The sequence below is a fragment of the Malus sylvestris genome, chromosome 1, assembly GCF_916048215.2.
Source record: "Malus sylvestris chromosome 1, drMalSylv7.2, whole genome shotgun sequence".
NCBI classification, from domain to species: domain Eukaryota; kingdom Viridiplantae; phylum Streptophyta; class Magnoliopsida; order Rosales; family Rosaceae; genus Malus; species Malus sylvestris.
This window is the reverse complement of record NC_062260.1, coordinates 24,234,792-24,249,704: the sequence shown is the minus strand read 5'-3', so window position 1 is coordinate 24,249,704 and position 14,913 is coordinate 24,234,792. Positions and strand designations below refer to the sequence as shown.

Sequence of the window (14,913 nt, the reverse complement as noted above, 5' to 3'; positions counted from 1 at the left end):
TTTATCCATTAAATTGAAGGCTTATGTCACATCCCGGCCCGGCCTCCACCACACCTGGACTTGACTTCACCGTAGCACGATATTGTCCGCTTGAGCGATGTGGGATGTTACACTTATGTGGCACTTTGATTTTTTTTTTTAAATTTTTTTTCTCCATCCAAATATGTTAATTTTAAACTATTATTTATTACGTTATTTACTTTTCATAATTGCAATAATTATTTTTTAAAACAAAAAATTAATAAAAATGAGGAAAAACATTTACTGATCACTAAAATAAATTTAAAGTAATTGTCAAATTTGAAAGGAACCATCTTTGATGTTAATCTATATTATGCCGCATAAAAATTGGCATTTTGATTAGAAAGTAATGCTATACTTACCAACTAGTTGTCCATCATTTGTAATATCTCTTTAATAAAAATAGAATCATCAAACGTTGTGGGTCTCATCTCTATTAGAGAGATAGCACAACTAAATGATAATAGTATCATTCTTGTTGAAAACTATTATAGAAAACTCCATCATTCACACACGACACTTCTATAGCCATACGCTTATGCTGTAAAATGAGGATGAGAGAATGTGGTTGTTGACTAGTCTAGTTTTTGTGCTTTGGATCATGAGCGTGATTTGCGGTTTTTGGGAAAGTCATTACCCAGCAGATGTTATGATTGACTTTTTAAAGTCCTTGAAATGTTATTTTTGGTTGATAATTTTTTTTTTTTAACTTTGTATAAGGGAAACACTAAAGAGATTTTTAAAGTGAAATTTTTTTTACAAACTTTTAAGATTAATTTTTGTACGGACGTTATAAAATATTATGTAAAAAATAGAATGACAAAGTTTATAGAAACTCTAACTTTTAAAAAAAATCTGTTAACAGTATAGATAATAGATGGTTAGATACATTGACATGTGTCAAGAGATCAGTGTGGTTGTTATAAGATCAGTATGGTTGTTATAAGTAGGATAAGGTGTCTTAGTGAAGAAGTAATATAGATAACTATATAACAATTGTAAGTAGAGTAATTCAGTACCAAGCAGTACAGAAATATAATTCATTTCTCTCTCTCTCTCTCTATCTTTCTATCTCTAAAACCTCTTCATCTTCTCTATGATATTACATTACTGCAACTTAATATGTTGCTTAACATGGTATCATTCGCCGATCAAGCTCTACATGCTTGAAAGGTTTTTTTTCCGATCTTCACTAAATGCATTATGGTTGGGGTTTACGGCAGCTCGATGTCAAAAATGCTTTTTTGCATGGTATTTTGGAAGAAGAAGTGTATATGGCGCAGCCTCCGGGGTTTGTAGACCCTATCTATTCATCCTCAGTGTGTAAACTTCACAAGTCTTTATACGGTCTCAAACAAGCTCCCCGGGCATGAAATGAGCGATTTACTAAGTTCTTGCCTTCCTTGGGATTTCACACAACTTATGCCGACACTTCATTGTTTGTCAACCATACTTCTTCTGGAATAGTACTTCTTCTTCTCTATGTGGATGATATCATCATCACTGGCAGTGCCATTTCTGTAATTCCAGAGCTCATTTCTGCGTTGGCTACAGAATTTGATATCAAGGATCTGGGACCACTCCATTATTTCCTTGGTGTTCAAATCACAACCAATACAGAAGGGTTGTTTCTGTCTCAGCATAGATATGTCACCGATTTATTGACAAAGACAGAAATGCATCAGTCCAAGTCTTGTGCTACTCCTTGTCTGCCTTCTCATCACCTTCTTAAGGATGATGGCATACCATTTGACAATCCTCCATTGTACAGAAGTATAGTGGGCGCCTTACAGTATCTAACTTTCACAAGACCTGATATTGCTTTTTCGGTACATCAGGTTGCTCAGTTCATGCAGTGTCTCATGGAGTCTCATTACTTGGCTGTCAAAAGGATATTACGGTATTAACGGCACTCAACATTATGGTCTTCAATATACAAAGGGCGACTTGGAGTTAAATGCATTTAGTGATGCGGACTGGGCAGGGGATCCGAATGATCGACGCTCTACAACAGGTTTGGTTGTTTTCTTGGGTTCTAATCCCATTTCGTGGTCATCAAAGAAGCAGAACACTGTCTCTCGCTCTTCTACTGAAGCTGAGTATCGTGCCATTGCTACAACAGCAGCTGAGCTTGATTGGATAAGACAGATTCTCACTTTTCTGCAGATTACAGTTTCGACTCCATCCATTATGTTTTGTGATAACCTCTCGGCTATTGCTCTGACTTGTAATCCAGTGATGCATCAACGAACCAAACATATTGAGATTGATATCCATTTTGTTCGTGACAGGGTTGCCCAACAGTTACTTCAAATGCAGTTTGTTTCCTCTAATGAGCAATTTGCTGATATTCTGACAAAGGGCCTATCTGCACCACTTTTTCGTGCTCATTGCTGCAATCTCAGGCTTCGTGGTCCTTCTCCTGAGCTTGAGGGAGGATGTTAACAGTATAGATAATAGATGGTTAGATACATTGACATGTGTCAAGAGATCAGTGTGGTTGTTATAAGATCAGTATGGTTGTTATAAGTAGGATAAGGTGTCTTAGTGAAGAAGTAATATAGATAACTATATAACAATTGTAAGTAGAGTAATTCAGTAACTTTGCAGTATAGAAATATAATTCATTTCTCTCTCTCTCTCTATCTTTCTATCTCTAAAACCTCTTCATCTTCTCTGTGATATTACATTACTGCAACTTAATATGTTGCTTAACAAAATCTTCTTAACATTTCTCTTTGTAAAATTAGATTAGAGAGTGATTTTTTATTTGCTTTTCTCGTAAAGGTAAAAGCGATTAAAGTGAGAAAAAAGTATCTCCTTTTATTAAAAGATTTAAAGAAGGTTCCTGCACATGGCAAGATTATCCTAACAATCATATGGTGTAAAAGTAATTCTAATTAAATATGGAAATGGAAGTTAATCCTCAAAACAAGTCATTTGGACTTGAACTTAGAAAACCCATGTCAGATTAGAACTCAATGTGCCCAAACCATAATGAAATGGGCCTTTTCAGACCTCATTCAGTTCAATGATCCACTTGATCACAATTCTCTCATGCACCCGGCCGTCGTAAGCATAGGTTGCGCATGATTCGTGTTAACAATGTATCGACAACATATTTCTCTCGTATTGATAGTATATATATTATTATACTTTTATTATGTTATTGATAGACTGCCAATACGAGTCATACTTAACCCATGCTTACGACCCTGTGCGAATGGGAGAATTCCTTGACAGCTCTACGTCCCTCACTATAAATACTTACCACAAATTAAAGTAAGAGGGTTTCAAATTTACCGCCAACCGATCCTATATCAATCGCATATACCATTAGAACTAATAGGGTGAAACTAACTTATAGTGGGTGAGTTCAAATACAAGGGGGTCCTGTGTGAGTATCATCGCATCGTCAAGTAGTGAAACTGCCGCATCATAGATGTTCTCATATTCAAGAGCCTAAGATCATCTCCAAATAAGCTATTTAAGTCATTTTGTTTAGCTATTTTAATCTAAAAAAATTACAGAAAAAAAAAAAAATTTGTCTCAAAATACTATTACATCAATCTAAAATAGTTTTGTGGATAGTGGCTACCTAAGTTTAGTCAGGAGGGAAGAGAATTATAGATGAGTAAATTTAAGATTACTAAGAAAAATTATAAAGATAAAATTTTATTTTCTAGAATTTGTGACTTTTATTTTTTGGCTAAACTAAAAGAAAATTAAATTTAAATACGAATTTTAATGCATGCATAAAGTCATTAATATATAAACGAGAGATTATAGTTAGGAGATGTGCTAGTAATGGTGACCGTGCATATATATATATATATATATATAGGAACCCTTTAAGGGGAGGGATCCTCATTTTTTTTTAATAATGGGGACATCTTCTTGACCGTTAGATTTGACTTTAATGAAATTCAGTGGTTGAGATTTTGTGGCCTGTGATTTAATCTCAACCACAAAATTTCATTAAAGCCAAATCTAAGGATCAAGAGGGTGTCCCCATTTTTTGAAAAAATAAATGGGGATCCCTTCCCTTAAAGGGCTTGTATGTATATATAAAGTCTTTAAGGGAAGGGATCCCCATTTTTCAAAAAATTGGGGATACCCTCTTGACCGTTAAATTTGGCTTTAATGAAATTCTGTGGTTGAGATTCTGTGACCCGTGATTTAATCTCAACTACTAAATTTCATTAAAGTCAAATCTAATGGTTACGAGTGTGTCCCTATTTATTTATTTATTTTTAAATAAGGATCCCGTCTCTACGTATGTTTGTGATCTAAGCTAAACCATATTAGCGAGTAAAAATAATTCATAATAAAAAGACTAGAGCTAATTGAAAGAGAGAAGTTGAAGCTGTAGTTAACTTCAAAAGCGACTAGCTTTCCAATCTTTTAGCTCAGTGTGAGAAATTTTTAGTTGTGACGGGAACACAAGTGGTACATCACGTGTTTTAATAAGAATGATGAGAAATTTTATTTTTTAAGTTATTAACTTTTTAGCACACATATCGCACCATTTGTTTAGTGGCATGTAATGTACCATCTCGTGTAACAGTCACACTGAAAAATTTCTCTAGTGTTAGCTCCAAATGAGTTGGAAGTCTACAAGAATTGATAAACAATTTAGTACACGCACGTCAAGAACCACATGATTAATTTCATCAAAAAACGCAATAACCTAACACCCTACACCATACGAATGGATCATTATATTAATTCATGTCAACAACCACATAACATAATATCATCAAAAATGCACTATTAGTTCTTCTAGCATTATACTCTGTTAATCATGAATCCATTTTTGGGCCAATGTTGTGTAGTTCATCAATTCATGGACCACATCCATAAACCACAATACTCTCAATGAGCAATACTCTCAATGAATCATAATTTTGGTAAACTTAAAAAAAGTTGAGGTTTTACCATACAAACAATTGACAATATAGAGAATAGTTCAATTGCTTATAAGCTCATGTAGGTCCCTCCTTCTATCAACGTGGAATTCATTCTCGACACACCTCCTCACATGTAATGTGTTTTTAAGCTTAACACATGATCAACGCAACATGCAAAACAATCTGCTCTGAGACCATGAAGAAAATTGAGGTTCCACTATAAACCAATTGATAATATAGAAAGTAACCAAACTTACTTATAAACGCATACAAAGTGCATCCACGTTGTGAGATTCATTCTCATCAACACTTCCCCTTCACATTCAATTGAACACGAGATACATATACCAATATGCATGCCCTTGCATAACAACAGTAGAGCATAATTTCGTTGATACCCCAATGATAATTTCTTGCAACTTGGAGCATAGATAATGAAAAAAAATTGTATATGCTATGGAGTATTCAAGATATTAAAATGTTTGGTAGTAAGATTGATCATTGTATCTTTGACCAAAGATCTAACAATAGAATTTTACGGGATAATTCCTTGTATTACTTCTTTTGAAATATATACATACACAATCCTTGTTCTATAAGGAAACAAATATTAAAGGGTATAGACAATATCCTACCTAATAAAGGATTCCTAGTATTTACCCTATTTACATTTCTTTTTTTCCTTTCTAAACATTGACTCACGTTTTACACTCCCCCTCAAGTTGGTGCATAGATGTCACACATGCCCAACTTGATAAGTGAGTCATCAAACTTTCGACTACACACTGCATGAGTAAGAACATCTGCAAGTTGCTCATCCGATTTCACAAACGGTATAGACACAATTTTCTTCTCGAGTTTCTCTTTAATGAAATGTTGATCAACCTTTACATGTTTTGTCCTATCATGCTGAACCGGATTATCAGCTATATCTCTCGCTGACTTGTTATCACAATATAGTTTCACGGTCTCATTTGTTTTAAACCCAAGACTCCAAAGAAGTTTTCGAAGCCAAAGAATTTCACAAATGCCGTGGGCCATGCCCCTGTACTCAGCCTCAGCTAAAGACCGTGATACCACCTTCTGTTTTTTACTTCGCCATGTAACCAAATTCCCTCATACGAAAGTAAAATACCTAGAAGTAGATCTTATATCACTGATATTACATGCCCAATCAGCATCTGTGAACCCCTCAATCTTCAAATGCCCGTGCTTCCCATACAGAACTCTTTTTCCTGGTGCAGATTTCAAATATGCTAGGATACGCATAACAGCAGCCATATGATCCACGCTCGGTGAATGCATAAACTGACTTACTACACTTACAGCATAGGCGATATCTGGACGTGTATGAGCCAAATAAATTAGTCTTCCTACAAGTCTTTGATATCTCCCTTTATCAACTGACTTTTGATTAGGATATCAACTGACTTCTGATTAGGATCCAAACACAGATGATGCTTTTCAACAATAGGAGTGTCTACCGGCTTACACCCCAGCATACCAGATTCCTTTAATAAATCCAGAACATACTTACATTGAAACAAGAAAATACCTTTTGAAGAGCGAGCAACTTCAACTCCAAGGAAATACTTCAAGTCTCCTAGGTTTTTCATTTCGAACTCGGCTGCCAGATTATTCTGTAACTTCAAAATCTCATCGTGATCATCTCCAATGATAATCATGTCATCTACATAAATGATTAGGGTTGTCACTTTATCTTGTCTTCGTTTAACAAACAATGTGTGATCAGAATAACTCTGAAGTACCCATTCTTTTTCATAACTTGGGTAAACCTATCAAACCACGCACGAGGTGATTGCTTAAGTCCATAGAGTGACTTATGCAATCGACATACTCTAGTATTCCCAGAAGCACTATACCCAGGAGGAAAATCCATATATACTTCTTCCTCCAAATTTCCATGGAGAAAAGCATTTTTCACATCAAACTGTTTTAACGGCCAGTCTAGATTGGCAACTAAAGAAATCAGAACACGTACCTCGTATTCATCTTGGCAACTGGAGAGAAAGTTTCTTGGTAATCTACACCATATGTTTGAGTGTATCCTTTAGCTACCAACCTTGCTTTGTACCTGTATATCGATCCATTGACTTTGAATTTAATTGTAAACACCCACCGGCATCCAACTGTCCTTTTTCCTTTGGGTAGACACGTCACCTACCATGTATTATTCTTTTTTAACGCCAACATTTCCTCATCCATTGCTTTTGCCCACTTTGGATCCTTTAGAGCTTCCTCCACTCGAGTTGGTATTTTTACAGACTCCATATTGTTCACCAAGGTTTGGCAATCCGGAGCAAGACCACTACATGAGACATAGTTGGCTATTGGATACTTCACCTTCCCTTCAAGAGAAAACCTATCAGGTGGCACACCTCGATTTTGTCTTGCGGCAACCTATATGCATTTACATTATCACTTGGATTAATTACATAATTATCCATGGTTATATTCAAAGAAGATGCATTGGGCGACACTTTGGAGCTAGAGAGAGAGGAGGGCACATTAGCAGACTCGGCATGTGACTGCTGCCACTGTGTACTGGGCTCGGCAGAACACTGTCTTGGCTGCTCAGAGGCCAATTTGGCAGTCTCCTGGGTATTTGGTTCCTCGGCAGGGGTATTCGGTTCCTCGACAGGAACCTCTTGATGTTTGGCATGAACTTCAACATTTTCTGCAGAAACCGATTCACTAGCAGGTTCGGTGCTAGTGTTATTTGAAATGGTGTCTCCTCCTAGATCCAACCACTCCAGATCACCAAGAACGTTCTCCCTCTGGTGATCTGAGGATAAATGCCCGGAAGGATAAAAAAACTCTAATTCAAAAAAGGTCACATCCATACGTCGAGTCTCAGGGTGATAACATTTATAGCCTTTTTGGTGAGGTGAGAAACCCACAAACACACACCGGAGGGCACACAGATCCAACTTTGTGCGATGAATTTTCTGAATATGCACATAAACCACACACCTAAATACTCGAGGAGCAAGAGTATGAGTCGACACCACTAGAGCATGTTAAGTGAGGACTTGAAGAGGTGTTTGAAATTCCAGAACTCGAGATGGCATACGGTTAATCACATATACAGCATAAGTAACAGCTTCAGGCCACAAAACCTTAGGAACAGAGGCGCCAATCATAAGAGCACGAGCTGTTTCTAGGAGGTGGCGGTTTTTACGTTCAGCAACCTCATTTTGTTGCGGGGTATGAGGACAAGTCGTTTCATGGAGGATGCCTCGATCACGAAGAAACTCCGACAACTCAAAATTAATGTACTCACCACCATTGTCGAACGAAGTACTTTAATCACAGACGAATACTATGTCTGAATCATCTGAGAGAAAGAACGAAAGACCATACCAACATCACTTTTATTTTTCAACACATATAGCAAAGTCATACGAGTACAATCATCAACAAACGTAACAAACCATTTAATGCCAGAATGAGCAACAACTGGATAAGGCCCCCAAACATCAGAGTGCATAAGTTCAAACGGCAAAGACCTTTTATTCATACTAGGAGGAAACGAAGCACGATGGCTTTTAGCAAGAATACATACTTCACAATGTAAGTCTGAATCATTTATTCTACAAAATAGACTAGGCAACATATGCCGTAAATATCCAAAAGATGCATGCCTTAACCGATGATGCAATAGCCATACTTCTCGCAAATTACTATCATGTGATGCTCGAACTGCATTAGCCATGCCAAGAACGACGTCATCCACATAGTACAATCCCTCTCTCTTAGTGTCACGCCCAATTATCTCATTGGTCTGAATATCCTGAAGTAGACAAAAGGACCGATACATTAGAACAACACAGTCCAATTGTTCAGTAACTTATGGTATTGATAATAAATGATGGGACAAAGACAGAACAAATAAGCAACGATGTAACGGGAGAGATGGGGAGAGTTGCACAGTGCCCGTGCCACATACGGGTACAAGAGTCCCATTGGCAGTTGCTATGCTTTTCCTGTGAGACATTGTCATATATTGAAACATATTTTTATCATATGTCATATGATCGGTTGCACCAGAATCAAGAATCCAACCTGTATGTTACTCACTTTCAGAGGCTAAGAGAACATGCCCCATAGTACCTGTATTGGAGGACGAATCACCAGGAGTAGTACGAGTCAACAAAATTTGACTAGGATCACCTGAGTTATCCCCGGCCTCTTGGGCTGTTGGTGTAACTGCAGCAAGGGAGGCAATGCCTCCATTGGACCCGGCGGCTCCAAGTTCCTTGGCATGTAGTTTTTTCTTAAATTCTGGAAACCAATCAGGTACACCATGCTTAGTGAAACATGTATATTCAGTATGGCGAGTTTGACCACAGAAAGTACACTTCAAATCATCTTTGTTTTCTCGGGTAAAGGGACGAGAATTGAAAGATTGATTAGAAGAATTGTTAGGACGGGAAGTTGTAGGTGGCCGAGAGACCATGGCCATGGACGGCAGCCCCCCTTAGTTGTTACTTCCACCCATCATGGTGGCATGTCGTTGTGCTTCATGCCTAACAACAGAAAACACTTCCTCAACAGATGGTAACGGTTGAGTACGTAGAATATCACTACGTACTTTATCAAAGATGTCATCCAAACCCGCCAATAAGGCATACACACGATCAATTTGAATTTCTTCTCGAAGTGTCTTGAGATCGGCAACACATTCCATCTTAATTGGTCTCCGTTGATCTAGCTTCTGCCAGACGGACTTAAGGTCAGCGTAATACACACCAACCGAGCGGCCCTCTTGATGAAGCCTGAACGACTTAACCTTTAATTCATAAATTTGAGAGATATCCGAACCATCATAATAGGTCCGAGCCACCTCCTCCCAAACTTCTTTAGCAGTACGCGGGTGAATAAAAAATCCCATGATAGCCGGTTCCATGGAATTGATCAACCACCCTTTTACTATTGCATTCCCTATCTCCCACGTCTCATACTCAGCATTATCCTCAGCAGGTTCCTTAGTACTCCCTGTCACGAAGCCTTTTCTACCACGTCCAACAATATGCATCTCCAATACCTTGGACCAAATAGGGTAATTCGATCCATTCAACTTCATAGTATTTGGTACAGCAGATGCATCGTTCTGAATGACTACAGGACTCAATACCGTATTGTTGGTTGGTTTGCGAGAACCACCTTCCAACATTAAGGTAAAGTCGTCTCCTTAATTCGCCATCTCAACTTATAAATAGTAAAGAAACTTACAATTTTGATAAACCCAACTTACGGCAACTGCAACAAGACAGAATGTTGTTGTAATTTCAAAACAAAAGGCACGGCAACTGCAACAAGACAGAATGTTGCCGCAATTTCAAAACAAAAGGCATGGCAGTAAAAGATGCTGCAATACTTCCAACAGTTTCAAAAAAACACGGCAGCAAAAAAGATGTTGCAATACGTGCACCAGTCACAGCCCGACGACCACGTCAGACAAGCACAGCAGTGGAAGAACAAATATGGTTTACAGTTTCTAGGGTTACGGCAACTAGGCTTTGGTGCCAAATAGAATTTTACGGGATAATTACTTGTATTACGTCTTTTGAAATATATACATACACAATCCTTGTTCTATAAGGAAACAAATAATAAAGGGTATAAACAATATCCTACTTAACAAAGGATTTCTAGTATTTACCCTATTTACATTCCTTTTTTTCCTTTCTAAACATTGACTCACGTTTTACACTAACAATCAAAACATGAAAGTACAAGATACTCCAAAATATACTGAAAAATCCTAATAATAAAATACAGCGAAAGTTTTGTACAACTTTCACTACAACAAAAATGAGCACTGCGCACAATAAATTATTTGTGCCCTTTGAGGCCAAAAAGCACCAACAATTGTGCTCATAGACCAATAGCAACAGTGCAGCTACTATCTTTGTGTCTGTGCCCTCTATGGGCGTCACCATTGCTCAGAGGGCACAATACTGAGTTCTATGCTCATGATGTTAGCATAAATAAAGGGTGTTTTGTGCCTACATTCTGACAAAGTTGTCAGACTACCATTTCTAGCCATGTTGGCACTTAAAATGTAATTGTGTCTGCATGAATTAAATATTAAAAAAAAAATCATAACTTGAAAAAATGAAACTGAAATTGAGGTTTTTTTTTGTCATAAAATGTAGAAAGCCTACAATACATTCTCAATCTCACAAACATATATTGTAATGTTACATATTTAATCTCTAATGCAAAAAGAACTTGAAAGCAGACATTTTTGGACAGATGCATCTTCCCCAGCAAGCCTTGCACCTCATCGAATCTATGCTGCTCCATAAACGAATTAATGAAGATGATCATCAAGAAAAGATCTTCCATTTATGTTTAAGTATTCCTTCAAATAGTTTTTCCCTATCCTCCTACACAACAACATTAGTAAACTCAATTATTGAATGATTATAGTAATGTAAAACAACATAATTTTAATACATAAGAATAGAACCTCCAACAATATGCAATTGAAATATAAGTTTTTCCACTATAAGAACATCACCGTACCTTGAAATTCTGGACATAAGTAAGTGGATAAGCAAGACAAAAGTTGATACTTACAACAATAAAAGTTGATAATTATCCTAAATAATGTCATTTTGGCCTACAAGAGATCGCAGACCAAGTCACATTTTCACCAAGGATGGGAAGTTCATGAGTTGGAGGGCAAACATATTTCATAGTGGTCAGAGAAAGTAAACTTCATAAAGAAAAAGAAATGTGCAAGGTTTTGAGAGGATAGATGTACATATGTCTCACCTAGCTTGCAACAAGGAGAACTGCATTGGCATTTTCTTTCTTGTAATTTATCTAAATGTGTTTTTGTCACCATTGCAACCCGATCAATGTATGGCTCGGTATATTTCTTAGCTTCCTGCCATAACACAGAAATGCCATAAGAAAGAATTCCATCCACCAAATCCATATATTTAAAAAATTTCTCTTAAGGGGCTCACCTGAATGTAAGGATTTGCCATATTTTGTGCCTTGAAAACAAGTGGTCATATAGAACTCTTTGATGAACGATATACATCAGCAGTTTTTGTAGTGACTAATCAAATGTTTGGTTCAAGATAGGCTTTAAATTCCAAAGACTGTTTCTTCAACCTTGGGATCCAGTTCTTCAAATTAAAAGAGGAAGAATTAGAAAGGTTGCCAACTTGGTTCAATATCTCAAATGGAAAAGTTGATTGTACACTAATTGTTCAGAAAAAGGAAGATGTTAAACACCAAAGCTGAGTCTAATGACTTCAGAATTTATTAGTAAGATAGGCTCTTGTTGCTTTATGCTCCTCTTTAGAACTCGAGTTTTGAAACTCAAATTTTGCCACCTAATCCCATAAAACGCAACTCGTGTCTCACTTTGTATTTTGTATTATATGAAGAAGAGTTTGGGATAACATACAGTTCTGATTCTTTCAACGATGATCCCAGCCTAATCCTCACCATGAGCTTTCATTTTTAAGGCCTGAGGACAAACAAATAAATGAATACTTGGCTATTCCAGTTTATTCACCTGGCAAGTGAACATCTTTATTGGAGAAGTTTAACGAATAAAGTTTGGAATATCACATACACACCTTTTCAATTCCCAGATTAAAGGCTGGTCTTCCAAGCTCATTCCAGTAAGTCACAATGTACGTCTGCACATAAATACTTTGTCATGAAATTAGACTGACATTGTTATCCAACTAATCTGCGTGGATTTACCTGAAAATAGTCTACATGAACTCCAAATGTATGTGGAAGCCATCCTCCATGGACCTGATCATGGGTCACATCAGGATTTAACTATTGGCAGTATGGTGAACTTAATTTTAAAGTACTTGTAAATGGTAACAAGAACATGATACGCTTCACTGTTATTCAAGCTTAAAAGTTTGCATATGATTAATAAGAGACGGGGCCATAACAGAGTCCACCTTTAGGCAATTGATAAATTTACTAATTGACTAGTCTCACTAAAAGAGGCAAAGACACAAGAATTAAACCTAAAGTGATAACAACAACGTTGCCAACAACAGCAGGCATTAGAAAATTATAGCATTACCATTTCCTTACCTCAGTCAAATCTTCAAATATCGAAGAAATCCCAAACTTCTCCTTCACCATTTCTTCCTGAGATATCAAAAAAATTAATACCATATAGCAATTGATAGTTTCAGGTAGTAAATAAACGGACAACAAACCTCTGCAACTTGAAGATCATGTTCAGTTTTCCGAATTCCAGTCTTCTGTTCATCATTTACTTTTCGAAGCTGAAAAAGAATAGAAAGAGAGATTAAATTGGCCAATTAAATTACACTAAAGTTTGCTTTTACAAAGACATTTTGCACCCATGGAAAATTAAACTTGATTACAGATTGTCTAGTTGTATACACCATGAAGGACCTTGATCGCAGAACTCCACAATGAATGGATATCTGATCTACAACTCCACAGATATTTAAAAGCTTTCAGAACTAATCAAAACAATTCAAAATAACATCAAATCGTAAGAGAAAACAGCTTCTCTTAAAAACATGCGATTACGAAAAGAAATAATATTGTATATCCATGGCACCTGAACAACCAACACACGTTTACAAGTATACAATCGTACTTTAAAAATGAAAGGAGATAAAGATGAAAACACTAATCATCCTCTTTCTCTTCTCTTACATCTCCTTCTCTCCCTCATCCCTCCAAGTCGCCAACTCCCAATTCAAACGCTACGGTGACGAAATAATGAGGACAACGACGACTACTCCTCACTCCCTCTTTTGACTCGCACCCGCCTTTTCCTCACCACCGCTTCCTAACCCGACTCACCTTCTGATCTCTCCCTACCAGACCCGATTCCCAACCCGATTCCTGATTCGGACTCACCATGCATCCATCTTCCCAAACCTTCCTTCACCAGCTTTGTGTATTGGGATGAAGATGAGTTTGAATGCCTCCCACTCCAACCCTAGAAACTGCCATTCGATGACCCTTCAGTTACCCAAAAGAACTCCTTGGCACTTTATCCCTTAAAAGGATCAAACAAAAAGCAGTCCCGTAAAAAGAAGACTAGAAAGAAGTCATAAAAAAGACTACAGCTCATAGTCAAGCCCCAGCTACTGAGGAAGTGTGAAGTCAACCCGAAGGCAAATATTAAATAACAGAACTTCCAGGTGATCAAAGTAGATTGGTTTTTTTTTCATTCATAATTGGAAAAACGAGCACCGTGGAAATACATGCCACTCAGCCAAAGAAAGATGATGGAGAGTTGGCCGAAATGGGCACTAAATACTTTTCGAGAGATATCCTCCAAATCCGAGATCCTTTCTTGTGGAGATTGTGTGCGGAGGGTTCCTACCAAGGTTTTCTGGCGACAATGGAACTCAAAAGCCTCCACGATTTGATCTGGGGAAGGTAGTGAGAGAAAGGGGGTTGGAGAGAGAGAGAGTCTAAAGGAGGCAGAGAGAGATGAGAGAACGGGAAGGAGGGGTGCGGTGTGGGTGGGTTAAAGGGAGAGAGGGAAAATGGGGTGTGGGCCATAAGTTTATGACAAATAATAAAAAACAAATAACCGTGCCCTTAGATGTAAAATATAGGCACAATAATATATTTGAGTTCATTTTTTTAAACAAAGTTGTCAGAAAATGTGTTTATGTCCATTTTTTTTGATATTGGGCACAATATGTAGTGTCCTTTATTGAATGGGCACTGTTTTAATCTTTTTGTGTTGAAAGACACACAAATCCCTCAATGGTGTCCATAATTTTATGCCCAAAGGCCATTTTTGTTGTAGTGTTTCCAAAAATAGTAAAATAAAAAAATAACATGTGATTCATGATATAAGTCCCGTTGGTTCCGCATTGCAACATGCATGGTTGCTTTCTTGCTTGAATATATATATATATATATATATATATTCTTGGTCGATCGATATGAGTGAGTTCACACCTGA

General features: G+C 37.2%; 1 protein-coding gene across 1 annotated transcript; it reads right to left on the bottom strand.

Annotated features, from left to right (window-relative positions):
- Nucleotides 1–11,951: 11,951 nt before the first annotated feature.
- Nucleotides 11,952–14,560, bottom strand: LOC126588840 (uncharacterized). Its single transcript, XM_050254016.1, has 8 exons — nucleotides 13,848–14,560; nucleotides 13,340–13,407; nucleotides 13,169–13,237; nucleotides 13,041–13,097; nucleotides 12,690–12,743; nucleotides 12,560–12,622; nucleotides 12,385–12,447; nucleotides 11,952–12,100 (listed from the first exon to the last, which is right to left on the bottom strand). Exons 1-7 carry the CDS (start codon nucleotides 13,852–13,854, stop codon nucleotides 12,415–12,417), a joined length of 351 nt encoding a protein of 116 aa, XP_050109973.1. The 5' UTR covers nucleotides 13,855–14,560; the 3' UTR covers nucleotides 11,952–12,100; nucleotides 12,385–12,414.
- Between the last annotated feature and the right edge of the window lie 353 nt (nucleotides 14,561–14,913).